Source organism: Neomonachus schauinslandi, chromosome 16 (assembly GCF_002201575.2).
Source record: "Neomonachus schauinslandi chromosome 16, ASM220157v2, whole genome shotgun sequence".
Lineage (NCBI taxonomy): Eukaryota > Metazoa > Chordata > Mammalia > Carnivora > Phocidae > Neomonachus > Neomonachus schauinslandi.
The window spans coordinates 14,376,756-14,402,867 of NC_058418.1; the positions used below are offsets into that span (position 1 = coordinate 14,376,756).

The following is a 26,112-nucleotide window of genomic DNA, read 5'->3' on the forward strand; positions in this document are numbered from 1 at the left end:
GGAAGGGAGGGAAAGCCAAAGGGGGAGAATCAGAGAAGGAGATGAACCATGAGAGACCATGGACCCCGGGAAACAATCTGAGGGATTCAGAGGGGAGGAGAGTGGGGGGAGGGGGTAATAGGGTGATGGGTATTGAGGAGGGCATGTGCTCTTATAAGCACTGGGTGTTATACTTAAGTAATGAATCACTGAACACTACATCAAAAACTAATTATGTACTATACAGTGGTTAACTGAACATTAAAAAAGAAAAAGAACCAGACAGTAAATATTTTAGGCTTTGTGAGCCATACAGCATCCATTGCAACTATTAAGCTCTGCCAGAGAAGTATGAAAGCATCCACAGTATGTAAACGAATGTGTCAGTCCTCCAATAAAACTCATGTTTTAAATCCTCATGACTTTCATATTCTACTAGATTTTGCCCAGAAAAAAAATTACTTAAAATTCAAAAAAGCATAAATAAATACATAAGTAATAAAGCTTTTCTAAGTTCATTACACTCATATTGACTTGATCTCTTAATAGTTCACTAATAATACAAATAATAATATTAAAAATAGTATCTAAAAAATAGTATCTAATACTTACTGAACAGAGACTATGTTTAAGGTGGCTTTCCAAGTTTTCTACATTCCAAAAACAGCACTATAATGCAAGTACTATTATCACCATTTACAAATGACTCCCATAAGGATATAATATCTTGCCCGATGTCATACAGGCTGTAAAGAATCAAATGGCAATCACTATGGTTCTTGCATACTCGTTAGGTCAACAGGGGTTTTCTGTGGTATGAATTTCCTCAAATTTAACAATAACTAGGGCTGGAGAGCTTTTATAAATAAAGCATAAAAAACAAGGGCATTTCCACATTCTCTAAATTTTTCTCCATTATTAATATTCTGACAATCCATAAATAGAGAAATGCTAATAAAGGCTTCTCTATATTATATAAAAATACATTATAAATTTCTTAATATGAACATTTGAATCATAATGAAAAAATTCCAAACATTATTTACATTTTGAGTTCTCACTAGTATAAATTATTTAATGCCTTATAAGAACTGAATCATATCTAAAATCATTCCCACATCCCTTTCATTCACACTGTTTCTCAGTGTTATAAAGTTGATGTACTATGCATTCTCTACTGCATATATATGCCTTTCCACAGTCCTTATATTCATACGCCTTCTCTCCAGTATGAATTCTCTGATGTACTTTAAGACTTGAACTAAGCCTAAAAGACTTCCCACATGTGTTACATTCAAAAGGCTTCTCACCACTGTGAATACTCTGGTGTCGAGTAAGTCGTCCATACACACTAAAAGCCTTCCCACATTCCTTACATTCATAGGGCTTCTCACCAGTATGAAATCTATGATGTACAATTAGTTGACGGCCGCTACTAAAAGCCTTCCCACACTCTTTACATTCATGGGGTTTCTCACCAGTATGAATTCTATGATGCACTCTAAGGCTTTCAATATGACTAAAGGCCTTCCAACATTCCTTACATTCATATGGTTTCTCACCTGTATGAATTCTCTCATGCCTAACAAGGTTTGAGGTGCGATTAAAGGCCTTCCCACATTCTTTACATTCATAGGGTTTCTCACCAGTATGAATTCTGTGATGCATTCTTAGGCTTCCACCATGGATAAAGGCCTTCCCACATTCTTTACATTTATAGGGTTTCTCACCAGTATGAATTCTCTCATGTTGAATAAGTGATGAAGCATGACTAAAGGCCTTCCCACATTCATTACATTCGTAGGGTTTTATGCCAATATGCAATCTCTGATGTGGAATGAGCTGATAACCACGACTAAATGTCATCCCACATTCCTTACATTCATAGGGCTTCTCCCCAGTATGAATTCTCTCATGTTGAACAAGATTTGAGGCACGACTAAAGGCCTTCCCACATTCCTTACATTTGTAGGGTTTCTCCCCAGTATGAATTCTATGATGTACTCTAAGATCTATACCACGGCTAAAGGTCATCCCACACTCATGGCATTCATAGGGTTTTTCACCTGTATGAATTCTGTCATGTTGCACAAGATGAGAGGCTTGACTAAAAGCCTTCCCACATTCCTTACATTCATAGGGCTTCTCACCAGTATGAATTCTATGATGTATTCTAAGTCTTCCACCCTGACTAAAGGCCTTCCCACATTCATTACATACATAGGATTTCTCACCAGTATGAACTCTCCCATGTTGAGTAAGTTGTGAGGCACGACTAAAGGCCTTCCCACATTCTTCACATTCATAGGGTTTCTCACCAGTATGAATTCTCTGATGAACTCTAAGGTCTATCCTACGACTAAATGTCGTTCCACATTCCTCACATTTATAAGGTTTTTCACCAGTATGAATTCTCTGATGTTGCAGAAGGTTGGATGCACGATTAAAGGATTTTCCACATTGCTCACATTCACAGGGTTTCTCACCAGTATGAATTCTCTGATGTACTGTAAGGTCTGTATGTCGACTAAAGGCCTTACCACATTTGTCACATTCATAGGGTTTCTCTCTAGTATGAATTTTCTGATGTAGAGTAAAAGACGAATGTTTTTTATAAATGTGTACTTTGTCACAGCTGATTATTTCATATCTTGACTCCAAATCTAAAAGAAAGGAGAAAAATATTTTGTTTTCCTGGACAAAATAAGTGACTGTTTTATAGTACATTTCTTTAAAAATTAAAAAACATTAAAAAAATAAAAAACATGACCCATTAGAGATGAATATTTTAGAGAACTCTAAAATCAGCTGTACAGTTTGCCATAATTACTGATAGTGTCTCCATAACTCATTACATGTTACTATAATTTAATGTATTCTCTCCAATATCAGTTTCCATATAAAATATAAATATATTAAAAACTATTTTTTATACTGGATCTTTTAATCTGCAATTAAATCTTTTAATCTGCAATTAAAATTTCCCCCTAAAATATAAATATTGTGGTCATTCCCTCCAATGCATAGCCATGTGTGCATTTCTTTGATCTCATTTTTTTTTTTTTTTTTTAAAGATTTTTATTTATTTATTTATTTGAGACAGAGAGAATGAGAGAGAGAGAGCACATGAGAGGGGGGAGGGTCGGAGGGAGAAGCAGGCTCCCTGCCGAGCAGGGAGCCCGATGCGGGACTTGATCCAGGGACTCCAGGATCATGACCTGAGCTGAAGGCAGTCACTTAACCAACTGAGCCACCCAGGCGCCCTCTTTGATCTCATTTTAAATAAAATAATGAGAGTTCTTGTTTATCTTCACTGAGCTTTTTCTTATTAAGTACACATTCTACAAATGTTCCATCTGTTTTATTCCTTCATATCTTTTCTCAGGTCCTCTCTCACTTTCCCTTTTAACCAAGATTGACCATTCTATTAACTCCTATAAGTCTGTCAATGAATTTTCAGACAGGGACTAGGTATACACCCTAATGAAAATCATAGGGAATTCTGAGCATTTGGGTACTTTGAGGAAAAGTGAAATTGAACTATACAGTAAAGGAATCTGGAAAAAGAGTTTCAGGAAATATGTGAAAAAGAATGAACAGACGAAGCCTGCAGAGAAACAACCAATATGAAGGAATATCTTGATTAAATTTATATGTGCTGAACAAGTGGGAAGACACTTGGGGGCAAGAAATACTACCTTGTGAGTAGAGTATGGTATGTGCTAAACTCTGAGATAATACAAACACTTTCTCTCCAAAAACAAGTAACAATAGGAATTAGTAACAATATCAGAAAACCAAAATACATTTGATAGGAAATGGAAATATCCTCTCCAGAATAAATACTGGGTAAGTATGGAAATAAAAAACTGAAAGGGTACAACAGAGAAAATAAGTACATACCTGAATTTGGGGCATTCAACTTGAGCATTCAGAGAATTCAAAGACTTCAGTAATTATTACCATTAAAAGGGAAGAAATAAATGAGTTCAAAGGAGCCAATTCCAAAACTTAAAAAAAAAAAAAAGTAAAGAAAAAAAAACAAAACAAATTAAGAGCACAATGTAATGAGTTGAAAAGTGTAGTCTTAACAAGTAAACTAAAGAGCTGGTGCTTTAAAAATCAAGAAGTCAACATTAGCCAAACCAACAAAAAGTGGTAAAAATAAAAAAATAAGAAAGAAATGATTAAGGGGAGGGGCGCCTGGGTGGCTCAGTCGTTAAGCGCCTGCCTTCGGCTCAGGTCATGATCTCAGGGTCCTGGGATCGAGCCCCACATCGGGCTCCCTGCTCAGCGGGAAGCCTGCTTCTCCCTCTCCCACTCCCCCTGCTTGTGTTCCCTCTCTCGCTCTCTCTGTCAAATAAATAAAATCTTAAAAAAAAAGAAATGATTAAGGGGGAAATGCAAAACTAAAATGAATTTTATTGATATTATGAATACTTTGAATACATCACTAATACTTCTAGAAAAATTCATCAAAATTCCTCAAAAAAATCACTAAGAAGAGAAAGCTTAAACAGACCAAGTGCAATAGAATAGAAAATGTTGTAAAAAAAGATAGTTATAATGAGTATTCTTTAACTCCTAAATTATCATTTCTAAATATCAATGTCATTTATATAGATCCAGCATGGTTAAACAGTTTGGAACAGGGCAAAAAAGGTAAGCTTAGAAATCTTATGCCAAAAAGAATGAAAGAAATGAAAATGTCAGACTTACAGAAGTGTGACTGACCAACACTGTGAAAATAGTAGTATAAAAATGACTGTGATAAATATAAACAATATAATTAAAAAATGAGTCCACAATGATACGAGAAAATAAATGAAAAATAATTTCACCATTAAATAACTCTTTAATTGAAGAAGTTCTAGTTCCATCATAATGGTGTAAATCCCTTATAGTCGTCTCCCTCTCTGACTGATATCAACTAAAAATGCTTGGCAAAATAAAAAAACCCAAACACTTGAGGTCAGTAATTAGACTAAACCAAAGAAGGTATCTCTGGAAGGGTGACTGGCTGGCTCAGTAGATAGAGCAAGCGACTCTTAATCTCAGGGTTGTGAGTTCAAGCCCCACGTTGGGTGTGGAGCCTACTTAAAAAAAAATTAAGTTAAAAAAAGAGCAGAGCAGAGGACTGTGGAGAGGAGTGAAAACTTTAAAAAGTAAACTACACTAGGGGCGCCTGGGTGGCTCAGTCGGTTAAGCGGCTGCTTTCGGCTCAGGTCATGGTCCTGGGGTCCTGGGATCGAGCCCCACGTCAGGCTCCCAGCTCCGCGGGAAGCCTTCTTCTCCCTCTCCCTCTGCCTGCTTGTGCTCTCTCTCTCTGTGTCAAATAAATAAATAAAATCTTTAAAAAAAAAAAGTAAACTACACTAGGGTGAGTTTCTTGCTATTTTCTCTATCACTCACAATCTTGCCACAAGGGAGGGGCCCAGTTAAATTGGGGCAAAAAATGGGCTGTAAAAGCCTGGACATATTTCTTGCTGCAAGAATCATGGCAAGGAACACTACCAAATTGGAAAGAAAGGGAGGAACTCTCGAGGGGGAACATTCTGAAAAAGAGATTCCCTAGTTTCAGATACAAACCAGTTCAAAGCTTAGCCTAAACCTGAATCATATGTGCATGAGGAGGACACAAAGCATTGTAAGCAAAACGTTAGAGAACTAAACTGAGAATTAAACTACTGCCCACAAACAGCAGGACAGAATGTACAGTCTAAGTTTTACTGCTTTGATTACTTGCTAAAATATAACAGCAATACTCTACTTTCAATAATGGAAAGAAAAACCAGACAGAAGATCAATAAGGAAATAAAGGACTTAAACAGTCTAAACAAACTGGACCTAAGAGACATACATGTGTATTCAACATACAACAACAGAATACATGTTCTTCTCAAGTACACATGGAACATTCTCCAAGATAGACCACATAGACCCAAGTCAACTATCAATAAGATTTAAAAGACTGAAATGAGAGTGTCTTTTCCAATCACAAAGGAACAAAATTAGAAATCAGAAGAAGGAAAACTAGAAAATACACAAACATGTGGGAATTAAATAACATACATTTAAATAACCAATGGGACAGCAAAGAAATTACAGGGAAATTAGAAAATACCTTGATAAATAAAAATGAAAACAGAACATACCAAACTTATGAATGCAGCAAAACCAGTGCTTTCAGTCTTTTACCACTGAGTATGAGGTTAGCTGTGGAATAACATAGATGGCCTTCATTATGGTGAGGCAGTTTCCTTCTATTCCTGGTTTCTTGAGTGTTTTATCGTAAGAAGTATTACATTTTGTTAAATGGTTTTTCTACATTGAGATAATCGTGTGGCTTTTCTCCCCTTCATTCTGTTAATGTGTATTGCATTGCTTTTTATACATTGCATCATCTTTGCATTCCAGAAATAAATATAACCCTTTTCATGTGCTGCTGAATTGTTTGCTAGTATTTTTGTTGAGAACTTTTGCCTCAATATGCATCAGGAACACTGACCTGTGGTTTTCTTCTTGCACTGGATTTGCCGGGCTTTGGTATCAGGGTAATGCTGGCCTCAGAGTAAGTCTGGGAGTGTTCCTTCCTCTTCAATGTTTTGGAAAAGTTTGAGGGGAATTGGTGTTAATTCTTTGTTTAGCAGGGTTTTTTGTTAGTTTTTTTTTTCTTTCCAAGTTTTTATTTAAATTCCACTTATTTAACATACAGTGTAATATTAGTTTCAGGTGTAGATTTTAGTGATTCAACACTTATATACAACACCCAGTGCTCATCACAAGTGCCCTTCTTAATACCCATCACCTATTTAACCCATCCCCCCCCAACTACTCCCCTCCAGTAACCATCAGTTTGTTCTCCATAGTTAAGAGTCTATTTTTTGGTTTTCCTTTCCTTTCTCCTCTATGTTCGTTTGTTTTGTTTCTTAAATTTCACAAATCATATGGTATGTCTTTCTCTGACTTATTTCACTTAGCGTAATACTCTCTAGCTCCATCTATGTCGTTGCAAATGGCAAGATTCCATTCTTTTTGATGGCTGAGTAATATTCCATTGTAGACACACACACACCTTTTTCTTTTAATTTTTTTATTGTTATGTTAATCCCCATACATTACATCATTAGTTTTAGATGTAGTGTTCCATGATTCATTGTTTGTGCCACCCCACATCTTCTTTATTCATTCATCAGTCGATGGACATTTGAGCTCTTTCCATAATTTGGCTATTGCTGATAATGCTGCTATAAACATCACGTTGCATGTATACCTTCGAATTAGTATGTTTGTATCCCCTGGGTAAATACCTAGTAGTGCAATTGCTGGATTGCAGGGTAGTGTTATTTTTAACTTTTTGAGGAACCTCCATACTGTTTTCCACAGTGGCTTCACCAGTTTGCATTCCCACCAACAGTGTAAGAGGGTCTCCTTTCTCCACATCCTCGTCAACACCTGCTATTTCCTGTGTTAATTTTAGCCAACTGACAGGTGTAGTTCTGTATTTCCCTGATGATGAGTGATGTTGAGCATCTCTGCATGTGTCTATTCATTTTTGATTACTGATTCAATCTCTGTACTAGTGTGTCTGTTTAGATTTTCTATTAAGTCAGGATCTCATTGGATTTCCCAGTTTGTTGGCATACAATTGTTTACAGTCTCTTCTTTCATTTCTGATTTTAGCTGAGTCTTTTCTCCCTTTTCTTAGTCAATCTAGCTAACGTTTTCTCACTTTGGTTGATCTTTCTAAAGGCAACTCTTGGTTTCATTGATTTTTTTCCTATTGTTTTTCTATTCTCTACTGTGTTTATCTCTGCTCTATTCTTTATTATTTTCTTTCTTCTACTATCTCTGAGGTTAGTTCATTCTTTTTTTTTTACCTAGTTCCTTGAGGTAATGAAGTTAGGTTGTTGATTTGAGAATTTTCTTTCTAATATATGCATTTACAGCTATAAACCTCCTTCTTAGTAGTGTTTTCAAAGCATCCCTTAAGTTTTGGTATGTAGTAAGTTTTGAAATTGGAAAATATGAATCCCACTTTTTTCTTTTTCAATATTTTTTTTTACTATTCCAAATCCCTTGCATACCCATATGAATTTTATGATCAGAATGTGAATTTCTACAAATAAGCTGATGGGATTTGGGGTAGTACTGCCATCTTAACAATATTAAGTGTTCTGATTTTAAGAAAATGCTATGTAAAATGAAAAAACAACATAAATCAGAGTTAGAAAAACTGACAAATGAAGTGATAGAGTTCAGGAATAGAGATAAAGAAAAAATGATTTCAGAATACTAACCTATAAAGAAAAAAACTCCCAATAGATTAATATTAGGATAAAATTTTTTAAAATAAAAATTAAGAAATATATAAAAAGTATATGAGAGGAAGTGAATAACTAATCACTTAATAGTTATTTTATCTAGATTTCTGTATAAGTCTCATAATTAATAAAAAAGTTTAATTTTTGAAAATAAAGGATATAAAAAATTTAACCAAATCATAGCTCTACAAATAATCTTGGAAAACAATTACAAATCTTTTTTTTTTTTTTAAGATTTTATTTATTTATTTGAGAGAGAGAGAATGAGAGAGAGCACATGAGAGGGGGGAGGGTCAGAGGGAGAAGCAGACTCCCTGCTGAGCAGAGAGCCCGATGTGGGACTCGATCCAGGGACTCCAGGATCATGACCTGAGCCGAAGGCAGTCGCTTAACCAACTGAGCCACCCAGGCGCCCCAACAATTACAACTCTTAATGAATCACGACACCTTACATTTGATCCCCCATAACATACTGACTTTGCTTTGTTAGTCACTCTTCAATAACTCTGCTCTGATCTACCTGCTGCTCCTGAACACACAACACTCATGTTCCCCTTCAGGCCTTTGCATTTGTTGTTTGCTCTTCTTGGAATGTTCTTCCTCTTACACTCAAATAGCCTGGGACCTTACCCTGCACATCCTACCTCCTCAGGAAAATGTTCCTGACCATCTTACCTTACTGAAATTTGTCCTGTCCTTAGTTTCCTTTATACTATATTTCATCATGTGAGGTTATTTACCTACTTATTTGTTTATATATTTTATGTTTTCCCTAATATACTATAAACTCCATTTTATTAGCCAGATATAGAAATGTATTTATTTTTAGACAGTGAAACCACATATACAAATCTAAGTGCACAAGAGGATCTGGAGAGCAGCTGAGTCCAAAATACAGATAAAATGGTGCATGAGGAAGAATGAAAGTGCCCATTACCGAACTGGGAGGGAAATATGAGAAGAGTAACAAAAGGGAGTAGTTAATGAGGTGAAGATGAAATTCACTGGGTAGCTCATGCACAGCATATATTTCCCCTCTAGATCACAGGTATTTTCTCTAATGTTAATGGAGTTTTCCAACCAACATTTCAAGTGTGTGTCTCCTCCTTGACCACTTAGCTTTTACCTACACAGATATATTCCCATAGCTTGACTTGCTCATACTTACCTGTACACCATCTTCTTGTGTCTTCCCTCACAACCATCCAGGGATCTTTTCCTTGCTCCAATAATGTAATCACATCTGGCTTAGAAATGGAATGTCCTGCTTACAAAGAAAAAAAAATGCCACATGATGTAGAACAAAATGTTGCTTGGTTAAAATTATAATAATAAACTAAAGGTCAAAATGATATTGAATAAGATTTTTGAGAAGAGAGGGTAAAGGAACTAAAGAACAAGAAATCAAATATAATAAGGGTTTTTTTGTTTTTTAAAATACACTCATAAATCCTCTTTTTCTTGAGAGTATGCATAATACCATAGTTTAAAATACAAAATGTAGAGCCTTGGTTCAATTCTTGTCTTTGACCTTCCAGCTATGTCTGACCTTGGGAAAGTCACTTAAACCCAGTGCTTCAGTATTCTCACTTGAAAAATGTGAACAGGGCTGTTAGGAGGATCAAACAAGTTGATATATATATATATATATATAAAGTGCTCAGAGCATTGTCTATTACATACTAAGAACAGTAAATTTTTACTGATATTGTTGTTTTAGGAAGAGTACACAAGAAGAGCTAGCTATAAGATATTCATTCCATTTTAATGTAATGTCCATAGATTACAACCTCCAATCACAAAACAGAATTTCTTATGAAATGAAATGTGTATGTCTCAGTTTTCAATGAGTTCCATTTATCTAATCCACTGCTATTTAAACTATAGAGGCTCTTTTAGGGCAATAAGAGCAATTTAGGACCCTGTGTCAAGCTGATTAACCTTCAAGTAGATAATAAAATTGAGTATCTATAGACATTCTGAGCATAAAGAAATAGGAAACGTGAATCCTTTAACAATGGTTATATAATAAGCACTAGAGAATTCTAAACAAGACCTTATTCATAAAGGAAGGGAGGCAACTTAAGACCAGAGGGGGTATAAATATCACTGAAGGACAGGGAAGATAAAGATATTGTAGGGGCCAAGGGCAGACCATCCCAAAATGTGCTACTTTGGCATTTTTTTTTTTTTAAAGATTTTATTTTATTTTTTTGACAGAGAGAGAGAGACAGCGAGAGAGGGAACACAAGCAGGGGGAGTGGGAGAGGGAGAGCAGGCTTCCTGCTGAGCAGGGAGCCTGATGCAGGGCTCGATCCCAGGACCCTGAGATCATGACCTGAACCGAAGGCAGACGCTTAATGACTGAGCCACCCAGGCACTCCGGCATATTTTTTTTTTTTTTTTTTAAGATTTATTTGAGAGAGAGAGTGAGCACGTGCAAGTTGGGGAGGGGCAGAAGGAGAGGGAGAGAAACTCAAGCAGACTCCCCATTGAGCACAGAGCCTGACATGGGGCTCGATCTCATGACACTGAGATCATGACCTGAGCCAAATCCAAGAGTCAGGTGCTCAACTGACTGAGCCACCCCAGCACTCCGGCATATTGATTATTTTATTTTATTTTTTTTAAGACTTATTTATTTGACAGAGAGAGAGCGAGCGCACAAGCAGGGGGAGCAGGAGAGGGAGAAGCAGGCTCTCTGCTGAGCAGAGAGCCCAACGTGGGGCTCGATCCCAGGACTCTGAGATCATGATCTGAGCCGAAGACAGACACTTAACTGACTGAGCCACCCCCCCTTTATTGATTATTTTAAATTAAAAGTTCAATGCAGGGGCGACTGGCTAGCTCAGTTGGTAGAGCATGAAACTCAATCTCATGGCCATGAGTTCAAGTCCCACACTGGGCATGGAACCTACTTAAAAAAATAAAAAGTTAAATGCAAGAACACTATGATCCCCACTTTGTCTTCAGAAAGCAGGAAATAAATCTCCTAATGGAAGGTACCCTCCCTGTATCAGGAGATAAAGAGACATCCTTATAACAAATATAGAGAACTTAAAGCTGAGAAGGCTGTGTTAACTACCCTTGTTACTTTTTACTAATTTACTACCGCAGCCCAAATTCCGGTTAAGATTACTTACTAATTGGGGTGCCTGGGTGGCTCAGTTGTTAAGCGTCTGCCTTCGGCTCAGGTCGTGATCCCAGAGTCCTGGGATCGAGCCCCACATCGGGCTCCCCGCACCGCGGGGAAGCCTGCTTCTCCCTCTCCTACTCCCCCTGCTTGTGTTCCCTCTCTCACTATGTCTCTGTCAAATAATAAATAAAATCTTTAAAAAAAAAGATTACTTACTAATTGAAATTCTGAACATAAGTTTTCTTTGTCCTGTCAATTCTTCACAGATTTGTTGTCTCCTTGTCTAAAAAGTATAAAAACTGCCTGATTTCTTCATTTGAGGACTCTGTGTACACATAAACTTTTTTTCCTCCTGTTACTCTGTCTCATGTCAGTTTAATTCTTAGACCAGCTAGAAGAATCCTGAAGGGTAAAGAAAAATCCTTCTTCCCCAGCAATATTTAATGGAGGGGCAATTTCCAAACTGACAAAGCTCAAACCATTTCTTTGGGAAAAAAAAATATATATATAACTAGTTCCCTAAAAGCAGCCCTAAAAATCACAGTGGAAAAAAAATACATATCTTAAAGAACAGACTCTAAATTATCCTAAATCATTAGACGCTGATAAACATACCCAATGAAACCAAGTTATCATAGTTCTCCATCATCACATCCCGGTACAAGTTCTTCTGAAGAGAGTCAAGATATTCCCACTCCTGCTGAGAGAAGTCTATGGCCACATCCCTGAATGTCATAGATCTCTGAAATGGCAAACCCATGTATTACTAGAGAAATTAGAGAAATATTTTGTTGAAGATGGAAGGAGAGGAGATAAAGACTGCACTGCATGAAGAAAGCAATATAGCAAGTATGTAGGCTAAAAATCTGTAACACAGGAGGGGACTGAAGCAGAATATATACATATTTTTGAGGAAGCCTGCCAGAATAGGCAAAATATTCCTAAATATTTGAATCACTTGAGACTAGATAAAATAATAACCACTGACTATTAAATAGTGAATTCAACCATGTTTGACTGTTATCTGTAACATAAACTCTCAGTAAACATGGGTTGCTGAAGAAAATTTTTGCTTTTTAGAGAAGAGAAAATTTAATCAAATATTTTTCAAAATGTAGTAGGAAGTCTCAATTTTAGAAAATAAGGTTTATATAAAATTAAGAATTCCCTCAAGCATTAAATACTTCATTATGTGGAATCTTACCATAAATATTTTTTCTTGTTTTGACAAACCCATGTACTTTCTGGCACATGACATAATTTATGGATATGTTGGATTTAATCATTTATACAGGTAGGATGTATCATAGTTATAAGGTCTTCCCCAATTCTGTGATTCTGTGTTCACCTACTACTTATGATAACATATAATTTTCTTGTTGCCATCTACCATCTGTCATTGAACACCTGGCTTATGCTGAGTATGGTAGGTAGCTTCTACTTAGGTTACCAATGATCATCTTCTGATATTTACGCCTTTGTGTACTCTCCTTCACATGTGTATGAGCTGAACTGACTGACTTGCTTTTAATAAGTAGAATATGACTAAAGTGATGAAATGTTACTTCTGACAGATTACGAAAGACTATGATTTCCACATTGCCTGCCCTCTTTTGATGTCTCACCTGCTTAACCAAGAGTGGCCTCCAGTCAACAGCCCATGAGCAACTGGATCCTGTCAAAGCCCAGGTGAGTGAGCTTGGAAGCAGATACACCCAATGTTGGCCTTAAGACAACTTCAGGCCTCACCAAGACCTTGATAGCCTTGTAAGAGATCCAGACAGGAGAGCAAGCTAAGCCATGCCCAGATTACCAAACCACTGAAACTGTGAGATAAATGTTTACTGCTTTGAGCTGCTAAGTGTTGGGGTAATCTGTTATACAACAATAGAGAACTAATACATTGAGTTAAAGAATACTGAAGAAGGATGATGAATTATACAGATATCACCTAAATTCAGTATGTCTCATCCAACAACAGAACAGTCTTCATATTTATCTCAGAGATTTCCTCCCAAAGTCTATGACTCAGTTTGCAAATCACAATTATATACTAATTCACACAAATTATGAGATTTTACTCTACATTGAGACTTAAGTCATTCAATACCAAATTTCTATCCTATCTACCTGTAAATCTCAAGTCTGGAAAATTTCAAAGTCTTCTCATGGATGGTCAAATACAACCATTGTAACCATCTGTCCACACTATAGAACAACCTCACGTAACATAAATCTTTAAAGGACATATCTCCTCCACTACTCCATCACTGCCCTTGATAAAAGAATGCACACTTAAGACAGGTTGAATAATTTCACAGTAATAACATAAACACTAGTTAGTTTACAACAGGTCACACAGAGAGGATGCTGGGTCATCTAGTATCACATTTCACTGGAACAAAAGATGGGAAGAAGGTTATTGGACAGGACTTCTGCTGGTAGTAAACTTCAAAAAAATTAGTGAAAATACTCACATGATCTAAAAAAACCACACATATTTCAAGAAGGAGAGAAACACCAACTTACATGGGCCATGGTTTTAGACCTGCAAGAGCGGATCAATCCTCACGATTCCTCTAACAGAAAAGCACAGATCCAGAAAGCCAGAGCTGGGAGAAGAGAAAGACCTTGAGACCGATTTTGCTTTAGTGATCCCAACAGGACATAAATTAATGTTAGGATCTTCCACTCCAGGTTCCAAACCTATTATCCATCACACATAATTTGGGGGAGATTAGGATTCTAGATAAGGCCATTTCCTTCCCCAAATCCCAGGGGTCTCTGATGAACAAAGTCATAGAACAGAAGCATATCTGCATTAAAATCAGACCTACAAATGTCAGCAGAAGTTCTCTGGCCACTGCATCACTTTGGTGAGACAGATGCAGACCCAAGAATGGGCAGTGCAGTCTTATTTTGATCCTCTCCCTTCTCATCTTTTGAGACTGAAAAGAGCCTACGTGATTTTAGTGAGAAACTCTTTTGTGGCTTTGGAACTGAGTGAAGTTGGTTAAGACACTGGAGATGGAACATCAGTGTTCAGTATGTTAAGTCTAGCAAATCTTACTAAATATATGACAAACCATCATTGTACCACAATACAAAGTAGATATCAAATGTGAAGTTGGGAAAAATATTTAAGGATATGAGAAATATTCCAGATATACTGTCAAGAATAATTAGATTGACCAATATAATAAAAAAAAAACACCCTAAGAATATATCAATCAGTGTAGAGGAAAACCGGCAGAGAAACGGACAATTGAAATCAATAGATAAAAAAGCCTGGGGCGCCTGGGTGGCTCAGTTGGTTAAGCGACTGCCTTCGGCTCAGGTCATGATCCCAGGGTCCTGGGATCGAGTCCCGCATCGGGCTCCCGGCTCGGCGGGGAGCCTGCTTCTCCCTCTGGCCCTCCCCCCTCTCATGCTGTTTCTCTCTCGCGCGCGCTCTCAAATAAATAAATAAATAAAATCTTTAAAAAAAAAAAAAAAAAGCCTGGAAGGTTATGGGACCATCCAACAACAGTGTTTTTCTTTTTAATTTTGATCTTGATTTTTCTTTTGTTATGTATGTATGTATGTATGTATGAATTTATTAAGATTTATTTATTTGAGAGAGAAAGAAAGAGCAAGCACACAGTGGGAAGGGGGAGAGGGAGAAAATCAAGCAGACTCCCTGCTGAGCACAGAGCCCGACTCGGGGCTTCATCTCAGGACCCTAAGATTATGACCTGAGCTGAAATCAAGAGTCAGATGCTTAACTGACTGAGCCACCAAGGCACCCCTTTCTTGATTTTTTTTTTAAAGCGTACTTCATAATTACTATAACAATGACCACAGATTAACTTGAAATACATGTGTGTTTTTTCTTTATTTATTAACAGGAAGATATCCAAAAAGGAGAATTCAAGAAAGTCCTTTGTTATCTAAAGTTAGTCTATTTTACTGAACAGCTTATCTTCTGTCTGTTTCCTTTGGATCCCACTATCTGAACTCATGCTATCATTTCTTCTCAGGTATGATGGAGTTCTGTCTAGAAGAAACAGGAAGCAGTCTCTGTATAATGTCTTGTATGAACTGATGATGCTCTCATATAGCTTTATTTGAAGTCTTCTTGACAGAAGGGTTTATTTGGTTTCTAAACCTGTCAGCTAAGCCATCATGTCCCCCAGACAGCAACTGAATTGATATCCTATTAGTTTTACATCTAACAAAATTAGAAGGAAAACTGTGAGTATAAAAGTCACAGCACAAAATACACTTATTACCATAGATATTCCATAAAATTGGTATATTTTGTTTATATCCTGACTGTTGCTGTAGATATACTGGTGTGTCTTTCCTGTATTCACAAAATAGGTCACCTAAATCTCTCCAGTGGTCTTCACCACACACTGCCTTTTTCACTTTCAGTAGTGATAAATAATTTTATTCAGATTCAATTATTTCTATTCAGATTTTACCTCATTTTAGATAATAAGCGTTTTCCAGGAAGCCAACTATGGCTATCCAGGATTGTAATACTCCAAAGCCAAAAATTTCTAGGTTTAGCATATTGTAGGCACTTAAAAAAGTCTGATATTTTTTAACCACAAAATTCCACTTCTGGGAAATTTTTAAAGGAAATAACTAGAAATCTGTAGGGCATGTGCACAAGGATGTTCATCGGACAATAATTTTTGATAACCAAAAATTAAAAACATAACTTTCTCACGGAAGCCAACAGGTTAAACATATTACGGTCTGCAATATGGTACTGTGGCTTCATTAATAATCCATATGAAATGATGGAAAACAATATTAACTCAGTGAAGAAGACAGGTTTTAAATGGTATGCATAATGTAGGAGGTGATATTCTGTTGACATTAAGAACACAGGCTCTATTGTCAGACTTATAGGAATTGAAAATGAGTTTTAAGCTGTGAGGGTTAATATTACCTCAGTGCCTCTGTTTATTACAAACTTTAAGAGTATTACCTACCACATATGACTGTTTTGAAGAATAAACAAGACAATCTATATAAACACTAAAAAGTATAAGATGGCTGATATAAATTATTTATCACTACTGAAAGTGAAAGTCATTACATGACCCTTAATCCATTATTATACATGGAAATTAATTCTGCTGCATTATGTTTTTCTCATAGAAAATTTGTGCTACTTGGGCTTTCTCTTTACTTTTAAAAATTTCAGTTCCTATCTTTGAAAAAATATAATTCTTCTTGATAAAATCATTAGTAATGAGAGAGAGAGAGACAGAGAGATTACCAGACAGGAAAAGACAGTATGTCCCTTTCCTCACTCCCCAGCAGCTATATAAACACACACAAGCGTATTTATGATGCTGAATGGAGTTCTTCTTGCTCTCTATGGCTGCTGAGGACTGATAAAGGGTATATATTAAATATATATATTATCTATATCTACACCTATAATCAGGATGTGATAAAATGCAATCTTAACAAATGAGTAAATCTTATTCTGCGTAATGGGGGATTTATATTACACTCTTTATTTTCTGTTATAAAAACTATCTTTGGGAATATTATTTGTACTTTCCAGACACCTAGAATTAGAATTTAGTGCTATTTTCTCAGAAAGTAACCTTAAATCTGTAAATTATTAATTATAATCAGCACAGGAGTTTTGACTTGCTCTGATTCTGACCTGGACCAGTTCACAGGCAACACAGTAGTCTCCTGTATCAATGCCAAGCTTACTGCAGACACCCGATGGGCACAGTGCACTACAACACAGAACTCCTGGGCTCAAGTGATCCTCCTGCCTCAGCCTCCCAAGTAGCAGGAACTACAGGCACATGCCACTGCCTAAATTATTAATTATGAAAGGATGTATTATTTAGTAATTTGGTGCCACAATAAGATTTTGAGCAACATTCCTAATATCTAAAAGGGGAAAATTGAATGTTCTTCAAAGAAGGAGATCCCTGGCATTTCCTCCTCCCTAACAAACAGAGGTACAAGAAAACCCATGAATGGGTTAGATTTCTTTTTCAAACTAAGAGTAGAACTCTGACTCTTTTATTTCACCAATTATGTTTTGCCAAAACAAAGCCACACAGAAATGTTCACACATAAATTGGAAACACATACACCAAATATTAAAAGTGATTATTTTTAGGCAGTGAGATATTGTTCTTAAATTTCTTAGGACATTAATTTCTTTTGCAATAAGTTTGCATTAATTCCATTATAATAAATACAACAAAAAGATATTCAAAAGTATTTAAAATGTTTTAAGTCACTGTTATGGCAGAGGCTATATTTTCATCATTTAAAAAAATCTGTACTGGGATGCCTGGATGGCTCAGTAGGCTAAGCGTCTGCCTTTGGCTCAGGTCATGATTCCAGGGTCCTGGGATTGAGTCCTGCACCCGGCTCCTTGCTCAGTGGGAAGCCTGCTTCTCCCTCTGCCTGCCCCTCCCCCTGCTTGTGCTCTCTCTGACAAATAAATAAAATCTTAAAAAAAAATAAAAATTTAAAAAATCTGTACATACTAGGCCTACCATGAGAAATCAGTGATTGAAACAACTACCACTTACCTGTTGTTTAATAGCCTTTAGTTGTACTACACAGAAATAATCAGATACATTTTACTATAAAGATTTTTCCATTAACAGAAGGGAAATGGCCTTTGCAGGTTAATGAGAATATGTATGTAAAATAGGCAGAAAAGTTTTTTGAGTACACAGAAGCTGTCCAATAAATATGACTACATACCTTCCATTCTTCTCTGAATAACCAATTAAAATATCATTTTGGATACAATCCTCCCAAAAGGGTTTTACAAAATTTTATTTTTAAAAATGAACTTCATATATAATTTAAATTTTTCTTTTTTCTAGATTTTATTTATTTATTTGAGAGAGAGAGAGCACGCACGCATAACAGCAGGGGGTGGGGCAGAGGGAGAGGAAGAAGCTGACCCTCTGCTGAGCAGGGAGCCTGACATGGGGCTCAATCCCAGGACCCTGAGATCATGACCTGGGCTGCCACTTAACCAACTGAGCCACCCAGGCACCCCTAAAATTTTCTTGAATACTATCTCCACAAATATTAATGGTTTCATTAGATAACAGTCTCTTTCCTTATAATGACTAATTTTTATAAACAGAAATTGTATCATCTGCATAATAATCTCTCATTGATGTCATGGGCTTTGTCAACCATTCCCATTATCTTGATCACTAATTTTGTGCAAAATTGTACCAACGCATAACAATTTTTGATGCTAGATAAAACCAGGTGTAAATTTTTTGAATTACATACACCCTTGGAAAATGAAAGTTTCCAAATATATGCAGCAATTATCTACACCCATAAATACAAAGGACCCTTGTTAAGAAATTCTGGTCTTGAACACTTGAATTCTGGCTCAGTCCCTTATATTGTAAACACACGTCACAACCTCATATTTTCATTTCTTCTTAACTACAGAAACCTGAAGGGGAATAATCAGAGTCACTACAGTGCTGAGCATTTATGTTCTACCCTCCGTGGCTACATCCGCTGTGATCTCATACATATTAACCATAATGAAGAAAGACTGTTCACATGTGGTTCCTTCCTTTAGGGCTAAGAGAATGCTGACATTCTCAAGTATGTAAATGAATCCCAGAAAACTCCCAAGAAGGACAGTCCCGGGAAGGAATACCATTCTTGGAGTCTCCCTACCCACACGTTCCTAGAAGCCTGTCTCAGGGGTAATTCATGATCTAAAACTCCCATCCTAACAGGTGGTCTATACCTTCTTACCAAAATCCTCCATGGAGGGCTCAGTATATGGTTTCCCGCCAGGTGGTAATCATACGTGGCTGACAGGAAGGTGGAGAAAGCGGCAGCGAACCCAGAGCCACCGGTCCCAGAGCCACTCACCACAGAGCCACCACAACCGAAGCTCAGACGAAGCACACGCACCTTACGTCTCCGTCATACGAGGGCAACCACGCACCCCTCCTAGTCTTAACCTCTGCACCCCAGCTCCGCCTCCCACAAACACACACGCTTCCCGTCTTTCTCACAGGGACACAAGCACCCTCCTCTGCGGCTCGAGCACCCACAGGCCTGAGGGGACCTGCACCCGCGCCCCCGGCTCCCACTCTCACCGCCACTCGCCGTCCACGCGGGCTCCACGCTACGTCCGCACAGCCTTTTCCGCGGCGACCCACAAGGACATCTTCCTCACGCTGGGGCCACTCACGCGCGGCGCCCAACAGGAGACACACAAAAAGAGCCCGAGGTCCCAGTCACCACGCGCACCGTGGGACCCGAAGCGCAGGGCCGTAAAAGTCCCGAAGTAAAGCGGCCAGCCCCGCTACCGAGCCCCGGAGACTTCTGGGAGTGGCCGCGCGGCCTGGGCGTGCGCAAGCGCAAATCACCGACCTGCTGGAGGCCCGGACCTGAGGCGAAGGGCCCGTGCAGCGGCTGTCCTTGCCGAGTGAAGGCGAGTCCGGCTGGTCCCGGACCAGGGAGTTCTGAGAAGGGGACTGCGGAGCTCTTCTCTTCGGAGGCCTCAGGCGTGTGTGTGAGGGCCCGCCCTGTAGAATCAGCGATGTGGCCCCGAAGACCATGGTGTGCTTGCTTGGGTGGAGCCCCTGAACGTGGGATGCTGAGTCTGTTGTGTCCCCTGAAATAAAGACAACCTGTTCAGGGGCGCCTGGGTGGCTCAGTTGGTTAAGCGACTGCCTTCGGCTCGGGTCATGATCCTGGAGTCCCGGGATCGAGTCCCGCATCGGGCTCCCTGCTCGGCAGGGAGTCTGCTTCTCCCTCTGACCCTCCTCCCTCTCATGCTCTCTGTCTCTCATTCTCTCTCTCTCAAATAAATAAATAAAAAATCTTAAAAAAAAAAAAAAAGACAACCTGTTCAGTAATGTATGCAAATGTTAACTTTTATACTATAGGAAAAGGTCTAGCGTGTCCAACGAAGTGTTAAGTAAATGATTAACTAACGTTACATTCTTCATTCCATTGCGTTCTTCAATGGGTTCATGGGTGGTTCAGTGGTAGAATTCTCGCCTGCCATTGCGGTCTTCATTCTTAGAAACATTAAAGAGGGACTGAATAATTAGAAGTGGCAAAAAAAAACGATCTGAAGAAATATCTTGAAAATATTTTTATTATTTTGGTTTAGGCTACAGGTTTTCTAAACATAAGCAAGGGGAGAAATCAGAGACAGAGAGAGAGAACCTTCACATAATCGTTATTTGTAAATCTTTTTTTTTTTTAAAGATTTTATTTATTTATTTGAGAGAGAGAGACTGAGAGAGAGAGCACATGAGAGGGGGAGGGTTGGGAGGGTTGGGAGGGTCAGAGGGAGAAGCAGACTCCCTGCCGAGCAGGGAGCCCGATGCGGGACTCGATCCAGGGACTCCAGGATCATGACCTGAGCCGAAGGCAGTCTCTCAACCAACTGAGCCACCCAGGCACCCCGTTATTTGTAAATCTTAATGGTTATGTATAAATATCAAAAATATTTCAATAGTATAAGTAAATAAAGCAAAAATAAAAACAACATCTATGAATTTGGGGGAAATATAACAGATTAAATGGACAAACAGGTATTAATTTAATGTCTCTCTCACTTAAAATATTGGTCAATACCCTAAGAGAAAAAGGAACAAAGACTAAAAAATTAATCATTCACAGGGGCGCATCATTGGACTCCTCTTTATATATCAGAAAAATATCATTACCTACTGAGCAGGGAGCCCAATGCAACCCCTTTAATCACAATTTTTAAAAAAATGTTATAATTGATCTTAAAAATTCCAGAATGTGTAACTCTTTCTTAAGGATGGGCTACACAGATTGACTTGCTTCTCAAAATGGGGGGACAAAGGGGAAAAAAGAAAGATTTCAATAAAAGAAGGCCAAACTAAAAATAAAGCAGAGGTGCCTGACTGGCTGGGTAGGTAGAGTGTGTGACTCGATCTGAGGGTGGTGAGTTGGAGCCACATGTTGGGTATAGAGATTAGTTTTAAAAAAAAAAAAAGGCAGAAAGAAGGAAATAAAGATGAAGGCAGAAAATAATTCAACAGAAAATAAAAAATAAAATATTTATAAAATGTGCAAACTATTCCTACTGTATAACCTGTATATATCTTACCATTTACTGTGTGAACTGCTAATATAATGTCTAATTTGCTCAGTTAAAAATAAAAGGGGGGCACCTGGGTGGCTAAGTCGGTTAAGCGTCTGCCTTCAGCTCAGGTCATGATCTCAGGGTCCTAGGATGGAGCCCTGAGTCAGGCTCCCTGCTCAGTGGGGAGTCTGTTTCTCCTTCTCCCTCTGCCTCTCCCCTCCACTCATGTTTTCTTTCTCTCAAATGAATAAATAAAAATCTTAAAAAAAAAAAAACCTGAAAAAAAATTAAAGGAAAAAGTATCAAGGAACTACATAATAGCAACTTTTTTTTAAAGATTTTATTTATTTATTTGAGAGAGAGAGAGAGAATGAGAGAGCACATGAGAGGGGGGAGGGTCAGAGGGAGAAGCAGGCTCCCCACTGAGCAGGGAGCCCGATGTGGGACTCGATCCCGGGACTCCAGGATCACGACCTGAGCCGAAGGCAGTCGCTTAACCAACTGAGCCACCCAGGTGCCCCATAATAGCAACTTTTAAGGGAGGATTGAAGTGGAAACTTTTTTTTATTTTTTAATTCATTGGTGTTTGAGATCTGCTTAATGTAGACACTCAAGGCCTGTGCAGAGTGGGGAGTGCCCAGGAATTAGACAGGCAGGCAAGGTGGGTGGGTTGCAGGCTCACACCTGGCCCCAGGAGGGGACGCCATGTGGTGGGGGCTGGCCCAGGCATGCCAAGGGGAGTACCAGAAGGGTGGCCCAGGCAGGCAGACCTACCAGAGGACCTGTAGGTTTGACCCTGAAAAGGTATCTAAGTCAGGTGCTGAGTGCCCAGGGCCAAAGCCTAGCCCAGAGAGGAAGGGTTGGGGCCTGGCTGGGGGCTAGCAGAGCCTAGGGGCCTCCCCGAGCTGGGCTGGAACTCAAGGCATGTCTGCCAGTTGGACTCAGGCAGCTCCTGGAGACAGACATGGAGGTAGAGGTTCTCTTCCAGGAGGTCCAGACACGAGCTGATGTGGTCCAACACCAAGCTGATGGCAGCATCTACTGCTTACCTGAAGCCATCATCCTTGCCTTTTCCTCTCCCCTGCACAAGCTTGCCCAGATCCGGGTTGGGGTGACATCTGGTTGGGGAGCCGAAAGGGCCTTACAACCATCGATAGGGTGCCTTTTATACCGACAGCCACCACCTGGCAGTAGGTGGAGGTGCCAGGTTGAATTTGAAGCTTTTTTTTTTTAGAGAGAGAGAATACACACGCGGGTACAGGATGAGAGGGGTAGGGGGTAAGGGAGAGAGAATCTTAAGTAGGCTCCACACCCAGTGAGGAGCCCCACTTGGGGCTCATCTCAGGACACTGAGATCATGACCTGAGCCAAAATCAAAAGTCCAGCTTAACCACATGGCCCAGCCAGGTGTCCCTGAAATTGAAGAATTCTAACAAATGTCAGGTTGTGGAAAACTGTAAGTATTAATTAAATTTGGACTTTCTTAAGTTAAAATGCTTGTTATATTTCTATATTAACAGCCTGCAGAATCAAACAAGAGTAAAAATTTTCTGAAGTGATAAAAGAAAAAAAAATGGATCAAGAAAGAATAGGTAAATGTGAAAGAAGACAAGAAATTGAGAAAAACAGAAAGAACATTAGGCAACTAAAAATGATTCATGTTTGTCAATAATCATTGGTAAATTAAATGGATTAATTCCATTAAACATCAATTTAAAAATTAAGGAGGTCTCAATTTCATTATTGAGCCTCCACTGCACAAAATAAAACTTTGGGTTTTTTTCCTCCTGTTAAAAAAAATTAAGGGTTGGGGAATGGGTTAGCCTGATGATGGGTATTAAAGAGGGCACGTATTGAATGGAGCACTGGGTGTTATACGCAAACAGTGAATCATGGAACACTGCATCAAAAAAAAATTAATTAAAAAAAATTAAAATAGGGGCACCTCGCTGGCTCAGTAGGTGGAGCGTGCTACTCTTGATCTTGGGGTTGTGAGTTCAAGCCCCACTTTGGGTGTGGAGATTACTTAAAAAATATAATCTTTAAAAAAATAAATAAAAATAAAAATCTGGGTGTAGGTGTTAAAAGGGTCACATCTAAAGCTTAAGGAGAAAGTGGCAATGAAAAAGATGATAAAAATTATATACCAGTTAAATACTTATAAAAGAAAGTTAACATAATTTTGGAGCAGACAAGATTAATATGGAAGGACGACTGGTGAATGTGGGCTGGACTTGACCTACTTACTGCTAATCAGGAGGATGAGGCAGAAGTGATTGCCAAGGCTAGATTATAGGATCACTTCTGAAAAAAGCCAATTATCCTGTCACAAGGACACTCAAGCAGCACATGGAAAGGTCCCCCTGGAGAGGAAATAACTTGCCGGGATGAACTTATCAGCCACAAAATGAAGCCATCTTCGAAAGCAGATCCTCCAACCCCCATCAATCTCTTTGAGATCTTCAATCCATGAGATACCTGGCGCCAGAACTCCTTCACATATCTGCTCCCAAATTCCTGATCCACAGAAACTGTGAGAAGCAGACATACTTACTCAGATTTTCAGGTGGCCTGGAATGCAGCAAGAGAGAGGCTTCAGTTTTGAAGGGTGCAGTTTCAAAGAATTTGTGGATATATTTCTTAAAACACAACCACTGGTCCTCTGAGTATAAATTGGGTTTTTTTTTTGTCGGTTGTTTTGTTTTGTTTTTAAAGATTTTATTTATTTATTTGACAGAGAGAGAGGGAACACAAGCAGGGGGAGTGGGAGAGGGAGAAGCAGGCTTCCTGAGGAGCAGGGAGCCCGATGCGGAGCTCGATCCCAAGGCCCTGGGATCATGACCTGAGCTGAAGGCAGACCAGGATTTCCTCATGTAAATCAGGTCCACTGTGGATGAGGATGGCTTTCTCCTGACACTCTTTCTCTGTGCCAGAAGCCAATGTGAATGAGCCACCTGGACCCGATCCTTCAGATGACTGAAATCTCATGAAAAACCCAATCCAGAAGTACTCAGCCAAGTTACTCCTGAATTCTGACCCACAGAAACTGTGAGAGCTGTTGTGATGAGCCATTAAGATTTGGGGTAATTTGTAACACAGCCACTGATTATTATGGAAGGCTTTTAGCCATTCATTAAATTAACAAAATTTTAAAAAAGATTTTATTTTATTTATTTGACAGAGAGAGTGAGTGAGAGTGCACAAGCAGGGGGAGCGACAGAGGGAGAGGGAGAAGTCCTCTCTGCTCAGCCGGAAGTCTCGAGACTTCCGGCTGAGCAGAGAGCCTGACGTGGGGCTCAATCCCAGGACCCTGGGATCATGACCTGAGCCGAAGGCAGATGCTTAACTGACTGAGCCACCCAGGCACCCCTAAACTAACAAACTTAATTGAAAATTCCATGCACGTTGTAGGCATGAAAAAATTGAGGTTCCCATTTTTTTGTCTTAATTTGTCATTATTTTTTTTAAAAGTTTAATTCCAGTACAGTCAACATACAGTGTTATATTAGCTTCAGGTGTACAATATAGTGATTCAACAATTCTATACATTACTCAGTGCTCATCATGATAAGTGTTCTCTTAATCCCCTTCACCTATTTCCCTCATCCCCCCAGCCCCCAGAGTGGTAACCATCAGTTCGTTTTCTATAGTTAAGAGTCTTTTTTTTTTTGGTTTGTCTATTTTTTCTTTGTTCATTTGTTTTGTTTCCTAAATTCCACGTATGAGTGAAATCATATGGTATTTGTCTTTCTCTGCCTGACTTATTTCACTTAGCATTATACCCTCTAGCTCAATCCACGTCATTGCAAACAGCAAGATTTCATTTTTTTTATGGCAAATATATATATATATATTTCACATCTTTATCCATTCATTTATTGATGGGCACTTGGGCTGCTTCCATAATTCGGCTATTGGAAATAATGCTACAATAAATATAGGGTGCATACACCTTTTCAAATTAGTGTTGTTGTATCCTTTCGGTAAATATCCAGTAGTGGAATTACTGGATCCTGTGATAATTCTATTTTTAATTTTTTCAGGAACCTCCATACTGGTTTTTTTTTTTTTCCAGTGGCTGCACCAGTTTGCATTCCCACCAACAGTGCAAGAGGGTTCCTTTTTCTCCACATTCTTGCCAACACTGTTTCTTGTGTTGTTAATTTTAGCCATTCTGACAGGTGTGAGGTGATATCTCATTGTGGTTTTGATTTGCATTTTCCTGATGATGAGTGATGTTGAGCATCTTTTTATGTGTCTGTTGGCCATCTCATGTCTTCTTTGGAGAAAGGTTTGTTCATGTCTTCTGCCCATTTTTAAATTGGATTTTTTTTTGGTGTTGAGTTGTGTAAGTTTTTTATATTTTTTGGATGCTAACCCTTTATTGGATTTGTCCTTTGCAAATATATTCTCCAATTCTGTAGGTTGTTTCCTTTGCTGTGCAGAAGCTTTTTATTTTGATGTAGTCCCAGTAGTTTATTTTTGCTTTTGTTTCCCTTCCCTCAGGGGACCTATCTAGAAAAATGTTGCTATGGCCGATGTCAGAGAAATTACTGCCTGTGCTT

The 26,112-nt window shown here is 38.6% G+C and overlaps 1 protein-coding gene across 1 annotated transcript; it reads right to left on the reverse strand.

Moving 5' to 3' along the window:
* Positions 1-1,104: 1,104 nt before the first annotated feature.
* LOC110590211 (zinc finger protein 420-like) lies at positions 1,105-12,175 on the reverse strand. The gene is made up of 3 exons (XM_021700966.2): positions 12,055-12,175; positions 9,472-9,567; positions 1,105-2,642 (listed from the first exon to the last, which is right to left on the reverse strand). The coding sequence occupies exons 1-3, from the start codon at positions 12,173-12,175 to the stop codon at positions 1,105-1,107; spliced, it is 1,755 nt and encodes a 584-aa protein (XP_021556641.1).
* Positions 12,176-26,112: the final 13,937 nt, after the last annotated feature.

Bases quoted from the DNA above. Each gene is read 5' to 3' on its own strand.
- LOC110590211 (XM_021700966.2), bottom strand. From the start codon at position 12,175: ATGACATTCAGGGATGTGGCCATAGACTTCTCTCAGCAGGAGTGGGAA. The intron at 9,568-12,054 runs GTATGTTTATCA...CTTTGTAAGCAG, and splicing joins TGATAACTTGGTTTCATTGG to GACATTCCATTTCTAAGCCA. The intron at 2,643-9,471 runs GTAAGTATGAGC...CCTTTCTTTTAG, and splicing joins CACAAGAAGATGGTGTACAG to ATTTGGAGTCAAGATATGAA.